This window comes from Acipenser ruthenus, chromosome 2 (genome assembly GCF_902713425.1).
Source record: "Acipenser ruthenus chromosome 2, fAciRut3.2 maternal haplotype, whole genome shotgun sequence".
NCBI lineage: Eukaryota > Metazoa > Chordata > Actinopteri > Acipenseriformes > Acipenseridae > Acipenser > Acipenser ruthenus.
Genome location: NC_081190.1, coordinates 106,892,345 through 106,918,662, shown reverse-complemented (window position 1 = coordinate 106,918,662; position 26,318 = coordinate 106,892,345). Strand labels below are relative to the sequence as shown.

Genomic DNA, 26,318 nt, shown 5'->3' with positions numbered 1-26,318 from the left:
TGCATATGGTGTGTATATCATTCAATAAGCATGCAGTTCTGTTTTCACATTTTAACTTCATGTCAGTTTAGGCCACATTAAATGGCATTAAATATAACACCGATATATAGCAGCAAAGCTTCTAATACAGCTTGTGATTAAAAATGCTTAAAATAGCGAGTAACAAACCAGATTATTATAATGAGGTATTCTTTTTTGCAAGTCAAAATGGAGAGCAAAAAGTAACCCTATTGTTTGTTTTTTTCATTAAGAATACACAGCAAAGAGCAAGAATAAAAAATAAAATTTGTGTTGTGGCATGTTTCACTTTGCCTCCTATCATTTTTGCTACCTTTGGTAAAATCACTGGGGCAGGTCTTAGAGTTAACCCAGAAATAAGTGCACGCTTCACCTACTGGAGATAGCAGCAGATTATGGGCCCCCATGCAAAAACATTCTTATATCTAGTTTAAATTTTACATATAAAAATAATTTGAAAAAACTACAAAAAATCATTTTTTTTTCTTTTAAAAAACATGAAATTACCACAAAAAAGTTAGTAAAGCCTGAGATGTAGGGTTTTGGTGAAAAACAGAGGCTTGTAGTGTTTTGGCTGCTACAAAAGATAGATGTACTGTATTGATAGCTTAGGGAAAGAGGCAGAAGAATGCACTTATTTCTCCCTCAATGTGTTGGGATCTTCATAAATAGGAAGCCACATGCACTCTTGGGCCGTCCTGCAGATCTTCTACACTGCCCTTCAGTTCCAGCGGAAGTGAATCTGCCGTGGACGATCAGCCCCTTCTTTGACTAGCGGCTTGTGAAACTCACGCCCTGCACGAGAGTGGATGTTCGCCCAGCAAAACTCACAATAATACTGCAGGCAAGTGACGTTGGCACAGAAGAAAGGAGCAAACTTCCCCCCACAGCGGGCTCCCTGGCACTCATCACACATCTGATCATCCAGGACATATGGCTTCACCTCCACCTTCAAAACGAAACAAGACAGATTTGAACTGCATTCTAGATCTTGCAGAAAGAGCTTGGTCGTCTGAGAACCATTTTTAGAAATGCATTCCTCATCTGTGCATGAAGGACGGTACCCTCTCTACCTGTTGCCAGAAGGAATTCTGCACAGAGTAATTGTAATTTGCATTGGTAATCCCTGCTGACTGTGCAAACCGGTCGGGAGAATTATCCTTTGCTTCATGTGCAGCAACAATATAGACTGATAGAATAGATATTACAGTGATTGCTCCTGACAGGTATTGAATTTGGCAGATCCAGCAGATGAGTGGTTTTACTGTAGTGGCTGCTTCAGTTCACCGCGCTTCAAACTCCCTGCCAATTAGTTATATGAAATTTATTACTCAGGGCATTTCTAAGAGCTGAATATACCGGATAAAAGTCAATTCACTTATTATACTGGACTAGATTTCTACAATAAGCGTGTTCCAGTTTGTTGAAAAATGTTAAATAAAAAGCTATTGAATATCGAAATAAGTACTAAACAGCTCAGAATGTTTTTTATAGAAGACACTATCTTCCTTTTTTCTAGTTTCTTTTTATTAGTTCTGGAAAGGTATCAGTATTTTGTTACACTGAAAAAATGTGCACGCCTGTGGAATCTCAAAAAATGGGCCCTTTGTATTCTGCTGACAAAAAAAGTGGGAACCGATCTGAAAAAGACACCATAGAAAGTCATATCTTATTTCTTCTCATAATCCATTCAGAAAAAAAGACAAATGTTAACATCTGATTCTACTGACCTGCTAATGTAGCTTTATTTGATTCATAATGTTATTTAGTAAAACAAAATGTATAGCTGTTTGTTTACATTGAACATAACAGTTAACAACAATGTATATATAATCTGACCTACCAAAAAGTAAAAAACAGTGCTGGTTGTCTATACCTTTCTTACTTAATATCTTGGTATTCCTTAATAGAGAGTCCTCTATGCAAATGATTTTAATGAGCTTGCTATCCCAGAGCAGTGGTAGCCACAATGTTATCAATTTTCTACTAATGTGAGATATTTGTTTATCATTTTACCTGCCAAAAATGTATTTCAACAATGGTGACTGCCGAATAGTATGAAATTCAATACATTTGACTCATTAAAAGAAATTCATTTTCCTTGATAATGAACTGCGGAAGTGGGCCCCTTGACTTAATCACTTTTCAATACATTTTACAATTCATGCATAAATAAGACATCTTCAGCTGGTAAAGCTCTTGAAATAATCAACATTTTGAATAATGAAGGTTAATAATGAGTAAAATCATCACACGTCACTAAAAATACACAGACAGGGAAAACAAACCCTTAATGGTTCTGTATAGCTCAAATCACAGTATACCAAACAAGCAATTACTTCTCAGCCAGGATGACATGGGGGATTTTCCAGTGCCTAAACATTGCTGTGGGGGAGGTGCTATTACTTTGACTGATGCATAATCTGCAGTTTACTTGCTCAAACTGCAGTACTCTACCACACCAATGAACAGAAATGGCTCTTTACTGCTGTGCTATAAATCATATTCCTATTTTAATGCCATCTGCAAATAATGCATTCATTTTGCATTCAGAGATTGATGAATACATAATGTAACATTCTGCCACAATAACTAAGAAAAACTAAAAAACAATGGAGTGCTTTAAAAAAAATACACCACAATGCTTCCTCACATAAACACACTTAAAAAAATATAAAACTTGGCACTGGGTATTACTTTTCTTTGATCTACAGAACACAGCATTTCAATAAGCATTTGGCATCAGAGGTTATGTTAACTGGCACTGTGATATTTTTCAATAACTTGCTGAAAAGCAGTACAGTTTATGAATATTTTCCCAACAAAGCTTTCTTAATTATAACATTTCTTTTTCATCAGGTAATAAGCCATGAGATTTACTTACCCGTTTGTCAATATCTCCGTGCTGCAGCTGAACAAAGCGGGCGCTAATGGCAGCAATGTAACTCTGCTGATTAGAAAAGGCAACGCGCCCGGCACCTTTGGGATACTTCAGCTCCGGGTCTGTATCGATTCCTGCATAGCAAACTCCACCGTAGAGACGATCCATTATCATAGCTAATTCCACTGCAGACAAGCAAAACGTTTCTTCTTAAAAATCAACAAAATTAATCAGAAGCAATTCGCTCTCAAGAATCGTAATTCTAAACATTTAACTGTTCACAGAGACACATTACACGATGCCTTAGACTAAACACTGCTATTGTGTGTTTATTAGTTCATCTTACAAGTCTTTATGCTCATTTGCAGTCTGTTTTTACATTTTACATCAGAAGGCCAGGGTAAAATAACTCTCTGCATACCGGCTCTGAGGGGACGAGGAACTCCACCAACAAAGATGGTTTTACGAGGGTCCAGTGGCTGTGAACCATCCATTACAAAGTCACTGTCACTGAGATTCCATGGGCGGATCTGGACCTAGATGAGGTCAAAATCACTTTAAAAAACAACCATTGTGCACTGATGGGATACATCAGTGATACAACACTTCACAAGATGCATCCCAACACTGGAATCAAAGCATATGCATCAATGTCTTCTCTACCAGGTCATTTACAATAATGTCACATTATCAAATTGGTTAACAGATCAGTGAAGTAAAAATATACAGCATATAGTTGTACTCTAAGTTGATTGTTTCATCAGTGATTAGACAATATCATCCGTGCTTATAGAAATCAGTTGTGTTTCAATGTAAAGTTAGTTATTCATAATATAATCTTGAATCAGTGGAATAGCACACAATGAATTGATCATTTATTGTTTAACAATCAGAGCAGAGTTTTTTTTATTTTTTATTATAAATTTAGTTGTTGTCAATTATTATTTTATTATTTTCTCCCCAGTTTGGAATGGCCAATTATTTTTAAGCTCAGCTCACCGCTACCATGCAGCCACCCAAGAGCTACAGCGTCGGAGGACAACGCAGCTCTCAGGCAGTTTACAGGCAAGCCCGCAGGCGCCCGGGGTCGCTGGTGCGCGGTGAGGCGAGGACACCCTGGCCGGCCTGACCCTCCCTCCCCCTGGGTGGCACTCGGCCAATTGAGTGCCGCCCCCTGGAAGCTCCGGTCCTTGGTCGGCAAAGGAATAGCCTGGACTCGAACTCGCGACATCTAGACTATAGGGCACATCCTGCACTCCATGCGAAGCGCTTTTACTGGATGCGCCGCTCGGGAGCCCCTAGAGCAGAGTTATTTCTGACCAAATTGGAGATTTTTCCAATTTGGTTTTGCTTTTAATTAAGTTTGCTGTTCCAGTCTCTGGAAAACTTACAATGGGAATGTCTGTATCCAGGTTCTAATATTTACTTACTGGTTTGTCCTTGATTGTTGGGCTGGAAACACAGAGATAGAGTTTTCCATCTTCCTCAATGCAAGCTTCAATCAAAGCCTGAACCGAGCTCTCCTCCTGGAACAGCAGGAAGGCGTAACCTGGTAAATACATATATCAGGTTATTTCACAAGGCGAGAACATACATTTTTACAAACATTTACCTTTGCACAGCTGTGGAGGATCAATAACCAAATTCTGGCTTACTGCAAAAGGGTTGTTTACATTATTATTATTTTTTGCATAATTACCCCTCTAATGTACTTGCTAATAAACTTACTAGCTACATTAAAGAACTGGGTCTGGGAGGGCAGTGTGCATATCATTTGCTATTGTGGAGTAAAAACACAAGATAGGTTACTGCTCAAGGCACTTCTCAGTTACAACAATGTACAGAGGCTGATGTGGAAATTGAGCCGTGACTTGTACATTAAAATTGGCAGATAAAAAGACAAAACCTGCCTGAATTTGGTTGCATAGCAACCAGGGAAGAAGGATTCCCTTTTAAACACAGACTGCTGTAGTAGAGAGAAGAGAGTTCAAATAAACCATTGAGGTACACTGACCTGATAAATAAAGAAGTAAAGAAGAGTCTGAATTGATTAAGCAGGCACTAATGCGAGTGTCAATGAAAGAAAAAGCAGTCTGTTTCTGTTTGAGAAAGATTATTGTTGCATCATGTTGTAGTATCTCCTCGTATCCACCTGTATTACCTTTTGGTGGAAAGTAGGATTTGCTTTCAGCCTTGTGAGGCCAGTCCACAACCAAATGTCCAAAGCGTCGGAAGCTTGTAGTTATTTCATCTGTAAATAACAAAAACATGGAACTCATTTAGAACGTACATAAAAATAAACAGATAATAGAAATAAAGTTTTTAAAAACAGAAAACATTATGTTAAAATTTTCATTAACACTTTAATTAACAACATTTGTAAAAGACTTCTCATTGAAACATTTGCCGCAGATTTTCCTTTTGGTACTTTTATATTCTTCCTGAACAAAGAATTTCTTTAGATTTTTTTTTGTCACTGAACTGCCAGCTGTCTTTGTACATATTGGAGCACCCCAGTCATTACCCTGGGGATTGCTGCTGCATTATGAAAGGATGCCTGACTGCTTTTACCTTCATCAATGTCCGGAGGCAGGCCACCAACAAACACCTTCCTTGAAAAGCGCTCGATGCGCTCGCCGTTCTGGTGGGGGTAGCAGTTGGGGGAGTTCAGGACCCCAGGGACCACCTGACTGCTGTGCCCATCATCCAGCAGGCCATCGTCTATGGGAAACAGAGAGGAGCGCCCTGGGAAACACATTGAGAATAGGTCAGACATCTTGGACCGAGCATTTAAGATTCCTCAGCATATTCTGAATTGCAGTGCTATCCCAGTACATTAAATAGCCATAGCAGGATTATCATCCTTATTGGTTTGAAGCAGACTTTGAGAGACCTAATACGATAGTTCTGGTAACCTACCACTCACCTATGATATCCAATCAAATCCAATGAGCAAAAATGTAGATTCCTTTGATTAGCACAGGGGTATTACTATAGTATTGGTGCAACATTATCCATAATTAAATTAATAGGCAACTATTTAGCAGTACAGTACAGAAGGTTACATACTGAGATTTACATCACAAGCAGTTGCTTAATTAGAAGGGAGAAATCCTGATGCGTGTGTTTACATTCATAACAAGTCAGCAACATTGGTTTTATGTAAATTTGGATTCAGGCCACAAAACAGATGGACATTCTGTCACCTCACTCAACCTCAAACTCAAACACACTCAATAAAAGGAAACAAACGAGTTTCTGATGCTTCATGGTGCTCCTTGTACATCCAGTTAATCCAGAACAAGAAAATAAGCACAAAAAGCTAGCAAAACAATAAATAATAATAATTAAAAAAAAATAGAGCCATTCAAATTGCCTATTGGTGACTTTCACGTGATTTGATTGCTTCTTGTAATGCTGAAATTTGTATATCACGATTACCCATAATTCTAAAGCTACTGCTGTTTCTCACCTTAACTCAAAGGCTAATATATATATATATATATATATATATATATATATATATATATAGACACACACACACATTCAATTACCTTCTGAATTTTCTGAAAAATGCATAATTTGATTTATACCCTTGTGTATGTACTGGTAAAAGTTTAAAGTTTAAGTACTGACATAACTTTTCACACCCTTAATTGGCTTTACTTTCTTTTAAATTGGTCTGCAGGTATTGCTCAATGCTTTCTGTGCGGGACACTAGTTGATCATACACAGAATATATTATCAATACTAAAAAGAGACAAGGAGTGGGGAATATAAACATGGTATATATATATATATATATATATATATATATATATATATATATATATATAAATAACGTAATAACTGCATTAAACAAATATGCATTCCATGTAGGCCTATCTTAAATTACGTTTTCTATTATTATTATTTATTAATCCTGATAGTCACTTTCATAGCTGTCTCTTATTAGCACTTCATTACGCTCAAGCTCCTCATCTTCCTCAGCTTCAATGGCAAAGACCTGGCGTTTAATATATATATATATATATATATATATATATATATATATATATATATATATATATATATATATATATATATATATTCAGCACCAATCTGCCACATACATTAAAGTGTAATGATTTAATTAAATATTATAATTGATTCAGCATAGTGAAATTGACATATCCAAATTTGATCATGATTTCATATTTAAAACACACAATTTTAATTAAAATCACAAAAGTACAAAAAACAAACAATGTACATAGCTAAAGATTGTGATCGAGAGATACTTCTTAAAAAGAAAGTGAAAAACACTAAAAGTGATCTGAATTTAATCTAACTATGTGTTTCACCTTTGAATTTAATTATTTGTCTAACGATATAAAAGGAGATTTTTTTTTTTAAACATCGGCAGGTACTAAAAAGTGATCATTCCTTGAATTCGATAACATATATGTATTGCCTTTAAAACGTGCAAAAAACATTAAACACTTTACATTAGAACATTAAAGGTTTCATTCATTTAGTCCAAAAGTGGACAAAGCAATTATATAGTTATCTAATCCACTGGATGGACATTTTAAATGTAAATTTCATTTCATTAACTGTAATACCACAGGAGTAATTTATATGTTAACCTGCCCCTGCAGACTGGTTTACATAGGTCAAACGAAGAGAGCCTTCAAAATAAGGGTCTCTGAACATAAAGCAGCAATTAGGAACCAAAATCAAGAATATGCAATAGCCAAACACTATAAAAAAGCGGGTCACGGATCATCTCCATACTCATTACGATTTGTGGGGGTGTACAAATTAACTCTACCAGCTCGAGGTGGGAATTTGACACTTTTGTTACTACGGAGAGAAGCACACTGGATATTTGCCCTTCAAACAGTAGAACCAATGAGTCATAGTGAAGGAGTCCTTTAATAAGAAATCTCTGATTTAAGTCATATATGTCAATTGCATTATGTTGAAGTGTTTTCAGTGTTGATAGTTTCTATTGTATGGATCTGTGGTATACTGTTGATGAAATGTATAATGATTTATAATAAAAAAAATGAATATTTAATTATCAGGATGATATAATTTAAATAAATATGTCAATCACATTGCTGTCTGCAATTCATAGATTTGTGGTATATGAGTGTTGACTGTGATTTTAATTTAAATGTTGTGTGTTTAAATATGAAATCCTGATCAAATCTGGATATTTTAATTGCACTTTGCTGAATCAATTATAATATTTAATTAAAGAATTACACCTTAATTTAAGTGGCAGATTGCTACTGAACATATAAAGAATGTTGGTGTAATATGATAATTGCATGAAGATGAATCACCTAGAATGTTTAATAATATACTGTATGCAGCAGACTGTTGCTATGTAAATGGAATGTGAATTGAATGCATTGATTGCTATATCATTATTTCTAGTAATCGGATAATAGTATTAATTATAATGATTACCAGTGCATTTAATAGCTCTACTGAGTTCTGTTCTCAATATATGATGAAAATATGTCAAAACACATAAACATACCTATTTTTACCTTTATTTGTTTTTAATGAATGAAGTATGAATGATTGAGAGACATGTTTGGGATACTGCCGTCTTTTCTCTTCTAAGAAATGTTTCTATTTAACTTTCCCTGGGACCAAGCACCTCATGTTTGAATAAATGGACTGAAACATCTCTGTAGCACCAGCATTTATATATTATATATTATAGATCGATAGATTGATAGATAGAGCAATAGATCAATAGATCGACAGATAAATAGATAGATAGATAGATAGATAGATATAGGTATTGACTATTATCAAAATAATATGTCTTAATTCTTAAAGTTATTTACTTCAATTAGTCATGAGCACAATTTTTTCAGAGAGGAGAAATGCTTCCAATTAAGTTAACAACCTAGAAAATAAATGCATCTCAGACTTTTAATTCAAAGACTTGAATGAAGTATGAAGTTTCTTCTTATTCATTTCAGATGTTTAATCTGTGTTTTTTCCATTGAGAAATTGTGCAAATGGCAATTTGGAGTAAATAGCTTTGCAAATCTAGCCCATAACGGTTTATGATTGTGACTGACTGTTAATCAATTGAGAATTCTCTTCAGGCGATTTGGTAATAAACAGAAAAAGGTGCACAGATTCTGCACACCAGAACAAAAGCAGATCAGTTGTCAAATGTAGACAGCGAAACTCACAACATGCATGCATTCTCAATCAATGAATTAATGGTGGTCACAACATTGATCAGTAGCAGCCCACCACTGTGGTCAATCATGCTGAAACAAACAGCAAAACACAGAAGTGAGTTACCTCGTCTTCTCCCATAACTCCTTGCTGCAGGTAAACAAAGAACAAAGTGGTTTAATGAGTGTGAAAAGTAAGAAAACCTGTTTAAAAATAAGCAATACTCTTCTGGCTCTTTTGTTGCCTCTGAAAAACAAATTATGCATAACATATTTTCCTGAAGCAAACGATTCATGTCTGTTTTGTAGGGATGCATCGAATCCAGGATTCGGCTTCGGCCCGAATACCTACTTTTTCAGCAGGGTTCGGATTCGGCTGAATACTTAGGATTCAGTGAACCGAATCCAAATCCTACATCTGCCCAAACACACATTCATTTTAATACATCCCTCCAATGTGTTCAGTTCTTCTTTAAATAAAAGACATGAATCCGGTATTGAACGTAACTGTTGTATTTAATAACAGATACTCAAGAATAAGAACACGTTTGATGAACTCTGTCGCATCTCTCCCTAAATTACTGGTGGCTCACGCACTGCTGTGTTTTATTAAAATATTTTTAAAACTATTTCGTAGACTATTTGATAGGTGTTACACACATGGTGCATTTAAATCAACGTGGGTTTTATTTCGCAGGGAGGTTCAGGTCACTCACAGTATTTTTTCCTCATAGCTTTCAGATCAGGTGACACGGGATGAAAAGTCATAAAAGAAAATTGTGGGATATGGCAAAGACGCAGCTCTCCTTTCTTGTAAAGGGAAACGGTTCTGTATTTTGACATTTCTATTGTGGGGGAGAGGGGGTTAGCGGTAAATTGTGTAAGTTTCAAACTAAAATCTTATTCAGGGTTATATTTCGATTCGGTAATAAAAATACTATTAACTAAAAGGCTCAAAATGATAGATTGTGTATGTGACTGCCAGTCTGTTTTTTATTCAACAGTTTCCTTCAGTTTTCTTGACAATTTTTGTAGGATTCGGTATTCGGTTTGAAAACTTGGATTCAGTGCATCCCTACTGTGTTGTATAACAAATTCACAGTTCACTAACATAGTCCTTTTTTTCTTGTCTTTTTAAAGCTTGAATTAATTACTTGTTTTCTGTAGTTTTGTGACCACTGTATAGATTAAATGGTCACACTTTATTTTATGGCTGTTTTTTTTTAGTTTATTAACTGTTAACAAACAGCTAATAAACATGTTAATGTACATTATTTATTTTATGTTGTTAGTTAATAGTATATAAGAGGCCAGCTAAAACTGCAAACACCAGAGCCCTACTGATGATCAATACCCAGTCGATCATATGCTTGAAATCGGTTCATAATATTACTGTAGTAATGTTTAGCAAATTAAATCAGGTTTTTATTAACCTTAACCCTAACCATAACCATATCCCTAACCCTAAGCTTAAAATTAACAATGTTTGTTAACAGTTAATAAACCAAAAAATAAAAAAAACGGCTCTTAAAATAAAGCATGACCGATTAAACTTTTAAAAACACTTTTAATCCACAAAACAGCTCATTTACTGAGCATGCTGTACACTGGCATTAAGTATCCATCCAAAACAAACCATATTCAGTATTAATTTGTGTACGCATGCAATATCATCGTAGTTTGCTACATGACTCATCTCTGACCCACTGCTTTCCTGTTTTAGGTTAACATACTTCAATTTATTTAGCATTCATGAGATAGTTTCAAATAATGCTTTCTCCTTTCTAGTCTTCATACAACAAGCTGTCAAACATGCAAACACAGAGCTTCAGTAATGTAACAGGATATACTTAAGAGTAGAAACACATTTGTATCACAAGACGACTGAGCTTTTTACACAACCAGTTACTGAGATGAAGAATAAAGCTGTAATCCAAGACCTTCCTTTAGAGGACATGGGGTTGGAGGCTGGTAGAGCACTAACAAAGCAGGCTGTCTCGCGCTATAACCACCTCCCCCAACTGCTCATGAAATCAAGCTTTATTTCTTTAAACCATCAATGACGCAGCAAGTAAAGGGTCACATGGACAATATTGCGTTTACAGATGAGTCTGCAATGCAAAGCCTAATCTTTTCAACAGTTTTCATTAATTTAAGTTATGCTAACAGAATATGTACGACATATATGAACCTGAGGATGTAGTGTCCAGATTTAAATCAATATGGAACACCTTTATGAAACACTCTTTAAGCAGGCCATTCATCAGCTGTAGTAATCTAGAATTAGGAGTCCAAAGCTACTGAATTATAAAGCACTTAAGTCCTAGTTTATTTAGGTGCACCACAGAGTTCCCATGGCAACTGTATTACACTTTTCTTTGAGATACAAACTTCGAGAGAGAGAGAGAGAGAGAGAGAGAGAGAGAGAGAGAGAGAGAGAGAGACATACAAATACGTTTATAAAGTATAACAAAGCAAAAAGTAAAAACTGTAAGTATACAGTACTGTAAGTGTATATTATAAACTGCAATTAAATTGCTACCAGGGTATCCTGGTTACTAAACTGGTAGCCCAACAGACTTCAATTGTTCAAACTCTTGAGTTTGAAGTTACTGTGGTACAGGGGAACCTGGGAACAAGCTGAGGGTAATGTGACAAAGTGGGGGTAATAAAGCTCTTTTATTATGTCACCAGCAGAGAAGCTCAATAGTTAAGTTATTCAAAATATGGACTGTTTACAGTATGACTACTACGGGTAAAATACAGTACGTCCTACAGAAGTAAAAAACAAAAAAAACAAACAAAAGGAAAACACTTTATACTTGCATTCTCAACATATTAGCAGCAGTTGTGGTATATCTACAACAACTATAAATGTAGCAAATATTGTAGATAAAGTTTGGGCAACAGCAGCACTCTACGCTGTGCTGAATATTACTGAACAGACAACAAGCACTCAAGGAGCCTCAGGCACAACAAGTGCTGGATAAAGTGGATGTTAAAAAGAGCTCTGAAGCACCGTAAACAATTCTTGGTTGGTTCAAACAAGCTCTTTCAGGGAATGCTAAGAATGTGCTGCTGTGCGAAGTTTTTGTTTTTCTGTCATGTGTTTTGTTCTTGTAACGCTGCTGTCAGCCTGAAAGAAGAACTGTTGAAAATAAGAGGCTGCATCTCATCCTGTGTTTTTCAGAATAACTAAATGTTAAATCTGACACATTACTGTGTAACATCTAAAATAATTCTTAATTTGAATTCATAGATACTGACAAGTCGACACTGAAATGAGGTGAACCGTCTGCAGCTGAATTAAGACATCATACATTGATGGCTGGACGACATTTTTAGTCTTTCATTTTTTTTATAGGACAAAGAGTAAAATGGTCACCTCCAACTGTAGAAAAAAATATTGTTCACCCTATTCCCTAAACAAATTTAAGCCGTATTGTCTGGCCATGATGTTTAATGCATTTCGTGATTCTGTGATATTTTGAGGATTTGCTGGGTAAAAAAACAAAAAAACACAATGTGATCTTATTACTATTCTTAGCATGTCCTCTCATTATTTGGTGAAAATATTACATGCTTGTTTAAAAATGTAGTGTTTAAAGAAGATACATTTAAAAAAAACAGTAACCAAAAAAAAAAAATCAATGAGTTACTGTTGAGACGATAACCAAAAAAGGAAACCTACTGTTCGACAGCATAATCATCTCTTCCCGTCATTTTAGTGATGTCTTAATGAGAGCAGAAGGACATTTCACACATGGTACACAGCTTGAATCATGAAACAGAAGTATGCTAGTTCTGCAATTTCATTTTCATTATGGGATAATGCCACAAAGAAAGCCAATATCCCCCAACCCCTGTGTTTTCCTTTCTCACAGGACAATGATAAGAAATGCAAATCATTGTTTTGGTCTGTTCTGTTGATATGAATAATACCCTGAATGTGCTTTTGAGAATGTTAGTTTTCATATATTTTTTTTCACAAATCAGCGAGAGACAGATTTGTCACAGTTTAGATCCTACTGGTTCCTTAGGTGTAGATAGAATTTGGAGGTTAGAATGCAAAAGTCTGTCCCCCCAACCCACACACAATTTGAATAAACCAAACTTTGGAACAAAGCAAACAAATCTATAGGGACTTCAACAACAAAAAACAAACAAGATATAACTGTAGAATCTAAAACAAATGTCATGGCTAGAGAGGTTTGTTATAATTGTGATACAATTGGTGCACCAATCCATGACACTGCACACGGAAGAACAATTAGCTTCAGGCTCATCAATGTGATTGAATCAAACATGGCATGAGAAACACATGCCTTCCCAATGGCACCAGATAGCTTTGATTCTGACCTTTGTACAGCACTGATGTAATGGAGTGAGTCAAAACACTTTTGGTGCAGTGCTATGAAATTAAAAACGCAGTGCTGATCGATCGGACTATCATTTGTGCCCGTGGCCGCTGAATACGAGTTTTGGCAAAGAGGGATTTCTCTAGACTTGACACACCTTGTTGCCTTAGAAAGCTCTGAACCTATGCACCATACAGGATCTGCAAAATGACTTTACTGCAGTGCAAACTCACTGTATGCGGATAGAATAATCAGTAAACAGCCTTTCTGCCCATGTGCTGATGCTGTCTATAAAAGGAGCCTATTAATATTATTGTTTAGTTTTCAATCTGTTTTAAAATGTGATTAAAGCAATTAGATACTTAGATGTTCTGCATAAACAAACATACATATATATACACGCACATGTATATCAAATCTACTTCAGACCTGTTCTTTGTTTAAAGGAGATATAATATGCAAATGAGTCCATGAGATTTGCAGTTTTTAATACGTGTTTGTTCCCGATTAACAGCTGGAGCCATAAATGTGACAAAGCAGAACATGATCTTCAAAATAGAAGTTAATACAATCACAGTCATCTACAGTATTTTTTCTTTATTATCTGTGGTAAAGTCATGAGAATATAATAATAATAACAATAATAATAATAATAATAATAATTTACCATTCAGCATAAGGAGATTGTCAGTCCCAGGATATGGGTATCCCATTCGGCCTAAAAATATATATATGAAAAAAAAAATAGTGTATAAAATACATCCATCTCTACATTTTGTGAAGGACAAAGTACCTATACAGTATTAATTGGCATTGGTTTTGTAAATTCACTTTAATCATTCTGTTTACATTGAAAGTTTGTAGAAAGTCCTACAGTTGCAGACAGAGATAGCTTTACCTTCCATACAGTAGCATTGTAAGGGCTGGGGGCAGATCATGATAAAATTAATTTGTACTCTAATCACCAAGGGAGAGTACAAGTACAAACGGCTTGGCTTTAATAACCCAGATAATTAATCTGAATTACTTTTCCTGGGGTCACCAGTTCATGCAACTTTGACTGCACACTATGTAATGCTCAGTTAGTTTACAAAAATATTTTAATGGTTTATGATTATGTGAAGTACATCATATAAAACCCATCTTTTTTTGCAATACATAATAGACTTTGATCCTTGGGAAGTTCATATTCCAAAGCAACTCCAATTACAGTATATCCATCATAGACAGGTCAGAGGGATGGAACTTCCAAATAAGTACAGATATGTAAATCTGTACATATCTGTACAAACCCTTGCATCAAAAAGGCAGAATCTGGGCCCACATGCAGATTTAAAGTATGTGGTTTAATTGAACAATTACTGTATTTACATGATGGGGATGGTCAATTTTAACACTGGCACATACAGCAGTTTTAAAAAAAGAACATTTAATTACAAAAAAACAACGTACATTCATCTAGGTTAAAGAACGGAGGGAAAGTAATTATTGTTGTGGCCCCTTACCATTTATTACATTTGTTTCAACCCCATTTTATTTTATTTTTTGATTTACAGAGCTTTTAGGACCTTTATGATCACACTTACTCATCTACACGGCATGTTTTTGTGATATACTGTTTTATATTATATTACTGTTTTAAGTAGTCAGTAGCTTGTTCCATACAGTGGAGCATATTCAAAGTCTGTAAAAGCTTCACATAATATACAAATATTGCACTTTGCAAAAAAGGAATTAGACAATAAATACAGTCAACCATAATCCTCTTAAAATGCAGTCAAATCTTGAATAAAAAGTTCACATGGAAAAGAAAATAAAGAATAAGCTGTTTTGAGAATGGCACTGTATTTACAAGATGGTGCCCTTGACCCGAGAGAGGCAGGGATTAACTTTTTGAAACTAATTCCTTGGTCATGAGATCAGTGATGTAATGCGCTTTGGAATGCTCAGATAGGATAAAGCAACGCTCTTCTTCAAGCAAGCTTTAAATAGTGCTGAACACTCAGGTCTGGTTTTGCTTTCCTATCCCCTGGAGAAATGTACAGGCAATTAATATAATGCCTGCAGGGGATCCTAATGCATTGTAAAGTCCATTTTATTACCTGGAATACCTAAGAAATCATTTTAATACTACAGCCAATCCCTTAGAGCTGTCTCATCTGTTTAGGTCAACAGCAACCACACAAACACACACACACACACAGCTGAAATAAATCCCTCAAAAATGAAAAGTAAATACAAACAGTGTAGACCACAAATACATTTATTATTTTACTGTAGGTCATGCAGCACTTGAAGTAAACAAACAAATGCACTTCTAACAAGAAGGTAAGGCTGATAGCAAATGACACCTACACTGAAGTTTGGTTTTAGGGATACTAGTTAAAAGGATCACCACAACATTGTAGGCTAATCCCCTAATTTACCATGCATGTTTGCGTCAGGTTTTATTAACCAACCATTACCACCGTATCTACAACAGAGTCATAAGCACATAGATTTTCTGTGCACAACTACTAATGAAGCCATTGATTCCATATCGGTTTGTCACAGCTGCAGGCAATTTTAATTTACAAAGAATTAGGCACGTTTTGGTCCTAGGAAGGGGACACGAGAGGAAGAAACTAAAATCTATTCAATTTCAACCTGTTTCATAAAGTAAATGGTTCATGATTATCCTTTAGACTGGATAATTAAAGGATACCATTTTTTGTCCTCAAGGTACAAATTATCATTTTGTATCTAATTATTTACAAAATCAAAACCAAAAGTTTCACAACACTTTTGCAAACATATTAGAAACATGATTGAAGACAAACAAAACAGAGCATATTTGACGTCAGTAAAAAACTGACTGGAATTGCACTGGAATTGCAAGCCCTGGTAGTACTCTAATATAATATGTTTCTCTCCACTATCCAAATGTCTCCTATGTTGGCTTGTGTACCAATAAAGAAGGACCAGAGATAAAATGCTTAGTCACTCTGCAGGCTGTGTGAGCGGCCAAATCCATGACACGTGCTTCACATTCCAAGAACTATTTTTCTTACCACTGCAGCACTGCATAAAAGCTACACTGTTTTAGGATGTTTAAATGCTAATGCTAAAGAACTGCTTGTAATCCTTGCTGGAAGAAAGAAAGCTTTATACTTAAATGTGAGTTTCACTTAAAGTATCATCCAAGTAAACTGCTAACTGTCTGAGAAGCATATATTTTATTAGACTGTAAAGATAGTATATATATATATATATATATATAGTGTATATATGCATGCTGCGGCAAGCAGATTAATTAAAATTACCCTATATCCTTGTTGGTCTGCCTCCACCCCTCTTCCACTCTGATTGGTCTGCTGTGAGCGGAAGGGGCCGCGTGATAGGCCACCTCTGTGTCGGTCTGAGTGTTGGTCTGAGTGTTGACATATATGCTGTTTACCTAAATTGCAGAGCCTGGAAACAAGTTGTTGGTCAAGCTGAAGGAGTGGCTGGAGAATGGAGTGGCTGGAGAACGGAGTGGCTGAAGAACGGGGTGTGTGGGCAGATTGGACGAGACTGGAGACTGGATTGAAGCAGCGGAGTTGGAGCTGTGTTGGAGTCAGGGTTTGCAGCCTATACCTGTAGCGATGCATGAGTGGGAGACTGCTGTCCACGGAGAACAACGGAACAAGAAAATAAAAGAGAAGTGGTGCATTGTGTTTGGCAATGCAGAATGAATTGCAACTTTCATTTTACTGTTACTACTTGCAAATATTTTGTTAGTATCATTCTACTGTATTTTTCCTCATTTTATAGGGTTTGTAACACTTTGTTGTTTCTCTGTAGATGACAGTGAATTACGCACCACATTACTTTCTTGTCAAAAATCTTCTGCCTTCGGTGAACTGCACACTGTGTTACGCTCCTGTTAAAACTGCTGCTACCTGCTTCGCAAAGTCCCGAGGTGTAGTGTGGCCCTGATACTAGCTGCTGACTACCAAAGCTGTTTTATTTGTTTCCTTTACTGGCAGCTATTGTATGGCATTGTGTTTTGTTTGTATTAAGTTTGTGAGCTCCCCCGGGTACAGAGGGTGGTTGTCAGCACACGGGGAGGGGGTGATTGGCCTTGTTTACGTGGGTGTTAATAATTGGTAAGCAAGAGGCAAACCTGGGGGTTAAGAGGAACCCTTTACCCTCCTAAACATTTCTTTTTTGCTATTAACGGTTTATTGAGTTTTTTCTTTTTTTTACACAATAATTACATAAACAACAAGGGAGGGGAAAAATGGGAATCAAATAATAATAAACAAACAGTAACAAAATTACAAAAGAAGAAGAGAACCTGGGAGGAGACAGACAAACAGCAGTGGATACATAAATTAATACACAGAACCAGAGGTCTAGAGAATTATACCAGTACTATACAAGATCATGTGTTTGATCAGTCAGGGTGGCGTAGCCGAGGGAAACATTTATTTGAGTCCATGGATTTACGGATCCTGTCCCAAATTCCCTCCGATTCCCTGTCCAGATATAGAAGGGTGCTTGCTGGCTGCACGTTCTATATTCAGAAGATCCAAATAATCACCTAACCATGTATCCAGTGAAAAGCAAGATGGTTTATGCTCCTTCCAGTTAAGGAGGCTAGTTCTTTTTGCAGACATAAAACCAGCATCTGTGAGGTGTTATAGTGCAGCAGACTTAAAACAATCAGGTCTCAGACCCAATAGGCATGTCTCAGGAGATAGTAGTATATCCACCTCCAGTGTCTCTGACAGCACATCAACAATTCTGGACCAAAAATGTTTTACTGGAGGGCAGTTCCACAAAAGGTGAATAAGAGAGCCATGCTCCCCGCAACCATACCAGCATAGGCCCAAGTGATCACCTTGAAGGTGTTACATATGCTCTGTGTAAAATTTTGAGCTGAATAATTTGGTTTCTCACACACCTAGACATCAAACATGAATTTCTTCATATTTTGTCCCATTGAGATTCTGAAAAGGTCTTGTTTAAATCTAGTTTCCACTTCTGTTGTATAGGAATGAGAGGGTCAGTTAAAGAGAGGTGAAGTATTTTATAAAAGTTTAGAAACCACCCCTTTTTCATTGGCAATTTGCTTGAGCCTCAGTGATAGATTTGAGCTGATAATATATTAGAAAAGGAGGAGTCACCCAGTCCATACACTGTTTTAATCTGATTAAAAGGCAGAATATAATTTCCCTTAAAAATCTGACCAAGAGACAGGATGTTGTGATTCTGCCAATCACGATTATAAAGGGTGTCCCCCCTGCAGGGAGCAGGGGGTTGTGCCATATAGGGCAGGAAGGAAGGGAGAGACCACATATGCCAAGCCTTTTATGCAGCATTTTGACCACACTATAGGAGAAACGCATCAGGGCATTATTCAGGGAGGTAGGGGGCCTGGGTGCATACCATAGCACTGTTAGGGATCAATTTCTATGAGATTCTGATATAACAGTATTTTCAATCCACTCCCAACTACCCTTCTGGCAAGCATGCCTATAGCCCCAGGAGAGTGGGAATTGAGTGTTTTAAGATAGTCAATACAGGAATAAATCAGGAACACCAAGTCGTCCCTGCCGCCTATATACAGACGTGCTCAAATTTGTTGGTACCCTTACAGCTCATTGAAATAATGCTTCATTCCTCCTGAAAAGTGATTAAATTAAAAGCTGTTTTATCATGTATACTTGCATGCCTTTGGTATGTCATAGAATAAAGCAAAGAAGCTGTGAAAAGAGATGAATTATTGCTTATTCTACAAAGATATTCTAAAATGGCCTGGACACATTTGTTGGTACCCCTTAGAAAAGATAATAAATAATTGGATTATAGTGATATTTCAAACTAATTAGTTTTTTTAATTAGGATCACACATGTCTCCAATCTTGTAATCAGTCATTCAGCCTACTTAAATGGAGAAAAGTAGTCACTGTGCTGTTTGGTATCATTGTGTGCACCACACTGAACATGGACCAGAGAAAGCAAAAGGACAGAGTTGTCTGAGGAGATCAGAAAGAAAATAATAGACAAGCATGGTAAAGGTAAAGGCTACAAGACCATCTCCAAGCAGCTTGATGTTCCTGTGACAACAGTTGCAAATATTATTAAGAAGTTTAAGGTCCATGGAACTGTAGCCAACCTCCCTGGGCGCGGCCGCAAGAGGAAAATCGACCCCAGAGTGAACAGAAGGATAGTGCGAATGGTAGAAAAAGAACCAAGGATAACTGCCAAAGAGATACAAGCTGAACTCCAAGGTGAAGGTACGTCAGTTTCTGATCGCACTATCCGTCGCTTTTTGAGCGAAAGTGGGCTCCATGAAAGAAGACCCAGGAGGACAATCCTTCTGGGAGAATGTCCTTTGGACAGATGAGTCAAAACTGGAGCTTTTTGGCAAGTCACATCAGCTCTATGTTCACAGACGAAAAAATGAAGCTTTCAAAGAAAACACCACCATACCTACAGTGAAACATGGAGGAGGCTTGGTTATGTTTTGGGGCTGCTTTGCTGCGCCTGGCACAGGGTGCCTTGAATCTGTGCAGGGCACAATGAAATCTCAAGACTATCAAGGCATTCTGGAGCGAAACGTACTGCCCAGTGTCAGAAAGCTCTGTCTCAGTCGCAGGTCATGGGTCCTCCAACAGGATAATGACCCAAAACACACAGCTAAAAGCACCCAAGAATGGATAAGAACAAAACATCAGACTATTCTGAAGTGGCCTTCTATGAGTCCTGATCTGAATCCTATCGAACATCTATGGAAAGAGCTGAAACTTGCAGAAGGCACCCATCAAACCTGAGACAGCTGGAGCAGTTTGCTCAGGAACAGTGGGCCAAACTACCTGTTAACAGGTGCAGAAGTCTCATTGAGAGCTACAGAAAACATTTGATTGCAGTGATTGCCTCTAAAGGTTGTGCAACAAAATATTAGGTTAGCGGTCCCATAATTTTTGTCCATGCCATTTTCATTTGTTTTATTATTTACAATTTTATGTTGAATAAAAAATCAAAAGCAAAGTCTGATTTCTATTAAATATGGAATAAACAATGGTGGATGCCAATTACTTTTGTCAGTTTCAAGTTATTTCAGAGAAAATTGTGCATTCTTCGTTTTTTGTGGAGGGGTACCAACAAATTTGAGCACGTCTATATCCAGGTATTGAGAGTCTTTTATAGCCAATCCTGAGTTTCAGGTTGTTCCAGAGAAATTCAGAGAAAATTCTCCGGATTTCACTAAACCAGTGATGTGGGAAGCGAATAGGGATATTAGAGATACTGTAGGCAAGTCTAGGAAGGACATTCCTCTTGAGGACCTCGACTCTACCCCACAGGGACAACGGCAGCCTACCCCACATTTCAAGATCATCACGTACTGCTTTAAGAATTTTTGGTCCATTCGAGCTGAGTACTGAAGTTGGGGATTTAATGATAATATCAAGATATTTCATTCCGTCTGGTTTCCAAGTGAAAGTATATCTAGGCCACTGTGATAAGTGTGGCAATTCAGAGGCAATGCCTCAGATTTACTCCAGTTAATCTTGTAGCCAGAGAGTCTGCTGATGGAACAGGATGAAGGCTGTTTGTTCATGCACTAAGCTTTGTAGATCTGCCCTAGTGGAGATCAGATCATTTTTGAGTGAAAGATTGCCTGGGTCAGCCATGTGCTTTTGCTTCTAAATTTTTAAGATTTTCTAATAAACAAGATCTTTTTCTGTAATTTTCTTCCTTTTGGCTGAGGCATAGCTAATAATCCAACCTCTACACGTGGCTTTGAAAGCCTCCCAAACAGTTGCAACAGAGGATACAGAATTGAGATGTAAGTCAAAGAATTCTTTGATTTTCCCCTCTAGGTAGAATGTAAATGCTTCATCTTTTAGCAGGGAGTTATTGAACCTCCACTGTTTTGATTTGTAGGTTTCAGCCACATCAGAAGGAAGTGGGAGGCCAAAGAGATCAAGTGTAGGGTCCGCCATCAAATTAAAATCTCTGCAAATCACCAGAGGGTTATCCGCAAAACGAGAAAGAATAACGCCTAAATGGGAGAGGAAGGCAGCCTGTACAGTGTTGGGGGCATAAATATTAACAAGTCCTGTAACGAGGACTGAAACAAAACAATAATAAATAAATAAATAAATAAATAAATAAAAATACATAAATGGGGGTCCAATAACAATTAGAACATTTGCGCTTCCATACCAATCTATATAACTACACAGCAATAACTAAACAATTATGGAGCAAAAACAAAAATTATGTATTGAGCTAACATTATAGTTACTAGTTATATCACATGAAAACCAGAGAAGACTGCCAGTGATCGGCAGAACGTTGGTCAGAGAGAACAACAGATACACTTATCTGATGCAGTCTCTTTCATGTCAGTTTAGAAAAACTGCGGGAATCAAGATTTCAAGTCCTTAGCAGCCTGCTCAGCAGAGGTGTAAATGTGATGTCAATCCTCAATTATCACACAAAGTTTTGCTGGATACAGAATCCCATATTGTAGACCCACGGTTTGACGCTTCTTCCTCAATTCTGTATACAAGGCACGTTTCTTCTGCAGATCGATGGAGAAATCCTGAAAAACGAAGAAGCGCCGTCCGTTCCAGGTAAGATTCCCCTTCTTGTCACTCCAGCGGAGCATTCTAAGAATTATAGGTCTCGGAAGTTCGCCTAGGGATGGCTTGGGCCTGAGAGCCCGATGTGCGCACTCGATTTCGGGACGAGGGTCAGACTCGTTGAGGTCCATGATGTATCTGAAAATTTTGTCAAGGAAAGAAATGATGTTGCCTGTCTCCAGGCCCTCGCTAAGACCGACCAGCCTCAAATTGTTGCGCGGTTCCTATTCTCTATGTCATCAAGTTTACTTCGTAAGAGACTGATATCCTTGGAGAACCGAGAGGTGTCTATACTAACCAATTCAACTCTGTCCTCAACAGCCGAAATCCGCTGCTCAGCGTTCCCTGTTCTGTGGGAGACGGCGTGCAGATCTTCGTTTAAGTTCTGTGCAGCTAAATTAAGATTGCCCAGCTTCTCATTAAGAACTCCTTTAATATTCTGTAGCTGTGAGGACAGAGTTTGGGCCCATTTAGGTGTTTTGGATTCTTCGCCCTCAGTACCCGGGGTTGAGTGTGAGGTAGGGTCTTCTTCACAGTCAGGCTAAAATGGCTGTATCTGTAGTCGCATCGGCAGGTTTGGGTTTCCTCTTTGGTCGGGTTTTCCGTTCCTCCTTATCTAAAGCTGGTTGTTCAGCCATCACCAAGTGTTTAGTAGATGACAACTACTAAAACTGATGGTAAAATTGTGTTTTTTAAGAATGTATTAGACAGATTTTGTGTCTGGGTTTCCGCAGAAAACTCTCCATCTTCACCGCTCGCACCACGTGACTTTGGTGCGCTATTTATTACTTTTGATTTTCTTGGTTTGCAGAAATTGTTTCACTTGTGTTATGTATAATAATGCATATTGCACTTTAATTGTTGGGCAACAAAAAGGCAGGTGAAAAGCAACAAAAGCAATAAAAATTGCCTTAAGTCAATACTGTCGTTGCGTGTCTGTACTGTGGTTGCACTCATCAGCTGACCCAGATTCAAAATAACCTTTTAATTTATATATATATATATATATATATATATATATATATATATAGAACTAACACAAACTGATACTGTATGCATGGGGAAACTAACTTTAAAGCTCCTCACAATACACATGACGGCCAGCAATGACTTTTTGTCTAACCAGCTTAAAACCTGTTTTGTTTATTCTTCTGGGATGAAAGAGTGCTCTTAGGAATGTACATATATGGTCCTGTATTTAATCTGGTTTTGTTAACTGCATGTATGTTAGTCAGTTATTAAAGGAGTGCTAACCAAGTACTAACATAAGGAGAATTAATCACTCCCTCTATCCAACGTTATGTTTACATACAGTATAGATATTTTTCCTGTGCTTATAACGGATGTGAAATGGATTATAAAACCATGGTTATAGCACGTCTTAAATCAAGAATTCAAAAAAGCATTAAATCAAAATAGGAATCATGATTTTTAAGTTGACTGAGCAGAATTCATACAACGCGGTGAAGTACAAGGTCAGAAATTAAACTCCCCCACTTCAGGTCACCCATCTCAGACAAGGGGACCAATTCTCAAAGGGCTACTCTGTATACATAAACTTCATATAGCTAGTCTTTTCTTTTTACCTAATGAGTCAATTAATTTCCACTATAAAGTAGATATAAATAACACCAACAGCTGTTAAATATTCCCCTGCCTTCAAGCAGGAACACATAACTTCCATTCTTCCACTGCAGCAAGAAAAGCATTATGCATACCATGGTCAGTTTGTCTTATTATTACAATACTGTACAGGTGTGTTTAGTTTCCAAATATTAAAATAAATGACATTTGATACCAAAAATGGACATTTTTATAGTAGTAAAGACCAGTACTATGAAATAGTAAACTACAGTATTTAATGACATTAAAAGCTATATTCCCTGTAAATAACTATATTAACTGCAGTTCTGTCTGTAAAACCCTTGGTAGAACTAATCTAATGACAATGCCGAGTATTAATAGAGTATACTCATTTAAATAAACACAATACCATTCGTGGAGTAGTTTGTTGGTTTTATATAATGAGTACAATGTAAAGAAAATAAAGTATGTTTAAACCTAAATTAAATGGATGAATTCGGTGAATTACTTATATCAAGCTCCACATGCGCATAGCGACGCAGTGTAATTTGGAACAATGCGACTCGGACGGGCATTATATTATCGGATTCAAATAAATACAATATTATTTTTATTTTATATTTAGCAGACGCCTTTATCCAAGGCGACTTACAGAAACTAGGGTGTGTGAACTACACATCAGCTGCAGAGTCCCTTATAACAATTTCTCACCCGAAAGGCGGAGCACAAGGAGATTAAGTGACTTGCTCAGGATTACACAGCGAGTCAGTGGCTGAGCCGAGATTTGAACTGGGGCCCTGCTGGTTACAAGCCCTTTTCTTTAACCACTGGACCACACAGCCTCCTATGTATATTTACTAATATACAGTAAATTCTAAAATGAGATTCAGATTCAAAACGCTGCAGTGTTCCAAACTTCTTGTATATATTTTTTTATATTATTTAAGAACAACATGGCCCTTCAAAATCTATAGGAACACGATGCAGAATTGATAGTTATTTTACCAGAGACAGAAGCACTGGTTTGCAGTGGTAGCCCCTTACCCTTCAATGGATCATGTTCTGCTCTCATTATATCAATAAGAGAGTTTTCCAGGGAGTGCATGTTCAAGCTGTCGTACATTCTAGTGCGATCCTGTAACAAAAGACAGAAACAACAAGAAAGATAAGTACGGCTGTCTACATAATGATCTACATTATTAACTAGGAGTGGCCTTCAAGTTGTTGGAAAATAAGCAGGTTTGGATATACAGTCATTCCCATAGGTGTGGTGATGTGTAAATCTGCTAATCTTGTAAGCTCAGACACATACTGCTCTTGTTTATTGTGAAGCAACCTTCTAGGGTTTCCTTGACACCATCAACAGCTAATACTAAAATGAATCACCTACAGTGTTGGGAATAACAAATTGCAGCAAATCTCTGTTTAGTTACATTAAGAGCATTATCATAATATCAGTAGCTTCTACTGTAAAGAGAAAGCCTGGAATAAAAAACACAAACAAACTGCAGTGTAAACACACACACCACACACAGCGTACACTCTGTGAAGATATACATACAGTATCTGCCAGCAGCAGAATAATGTGCTGCACATTTTGTATCTAAACCAGCCTGGTCTGTTTTTGTTCTCCTGTTTCAGGTACTACTGGTTGACTGCACTACATATTGTCATTGCAGGCTGCTTTTCAGTAAGGAGGTTAAAAAATGCACAGAGTGTATAGGAAAAAAGACATCCCAGTCTTTCCTGTATGGGCGATACGTTTTTTAATCTGGATGACAAAATGGTAACCTCCTTTTTTCGACCAGGTGTATGACATTTATGGGATATCAATTCTGAATGAAGAGGGTGTGCAGTCAAGAATGCAGGGGATTCAATTAAAAAGGAAACACCAACATACATGTTTAATCAAATAACTGACATTAAACTGTCTTAAATGCCCAAGGAATCTTGCACTGAACCTGTATCGCCATATTTTTGCAAGAATCTGTAAATTGCCTTAGCTTTTATGTCATGCAGATAACACATGAACTGACATTTTGGCATACATGTCACGTACATCGCTGGAAGGGAAAAACCTGTCAAAAAGAGTTAAGAATCTGCATGGCTTGTGCTCACTTGCACGTCCTGCATCAATAAATACATTTCTTAAACTAGGTGGACAGCCAGCTATCGAAGTTCTGGGTCTCTTGTTTTAATCTGTTTATACCACTGCTACAACAGGCTTCCTTTTAACAACTGAAACTGGCGTCTAAACCAGCAGCTGGAATAATCAATGGTATGCATGCTTCACATGGAGTTTTATTCTCAGATCACGCTTCATTTACATTTTCAGTTCCACTAACAGTAGCATGTACTCTTACTGCTGCCAAAAGCTAAAATAAGGACAACATGAGGGGTGCGGCTATTTCAGTTAGTCCATAAATCAATCTGATATAGTGCTAAAATTAAATCAACAACTTGATGCTCAGACAATTTCAAGATTGTAATTTACAAGCACAGACAGGCAGCTTACTGGTATTCTTTTATTTGGTCTGCACTTCCAGTACAAGCCTGTGGATTTAGGTCACCAATAGCATCAAATCTAAATAAGGGATTATCAATAGTCTTTAGCCTGTCCATGTCAAGTTGAATTTAATTTGAGCGAAATGTAGGCAAGAGTATA

The 26,318-nt window shown here is 37.0% G+C and overlaps 1 protein-coding gene across 4 annotated transcripts in view; it reads right to left on the bottom strand.

Moving 5' to 3' along the window:
* LOC117409318 (cytoplasmic polyadenylation element-binding protein 2-like) overlaps positions 1-26,318 on the bottom strand; it is a 41,543-nt gene that overhangs the window by 4,027 nt on the left and 11,198 nt on the right. The window contains exons 3-11 of one of the 4 annotated variants that reach the window (XM_034015163.3): positions 24,698-24,788; positions 14,119-14,169; positions 9,221-9,244; positions 5,471-5,644; positions 5,061-5,150; positions 4,330-4,448; positions 3,321-3,435; positions 2,903-3,084; positions 1-967 (exon numbers count right to left, since the gene is read on the bottom strand). The exon at positions 1-967 is cut by the window's left edge and continues 4,027 nt beyond it. In XM_034015163.3, coding sequence (XP_033871054.1) covers positions 740-967; positions 2,903-3,084; positions 3,321-3,435; positions 4,330-4,448; positions 5,061-5,150; positions 5,471-5,644; positions 9,221-9,244; positions 14,119-14,169; positions 24,698-24,788 — 1,074 coding nt within the window. In that variant the 3' untranslated portion in view covers positions 1-739. The remainder of the gene's footprint in view (positions 968-2,902; positions 3,085-3,320; positions 3,436-4,329; positions 4,449-5,060; positions 5,151-5,470; positions 5,645-9,220; positions 9,245-14,118; positions 14,170-24,697; positions 24,789-26,318) is intronic. The other 3 variants (XM_034015164.3, XM_034015165.3, XM_034015166.3) reach the window with 3 other exon arrangements.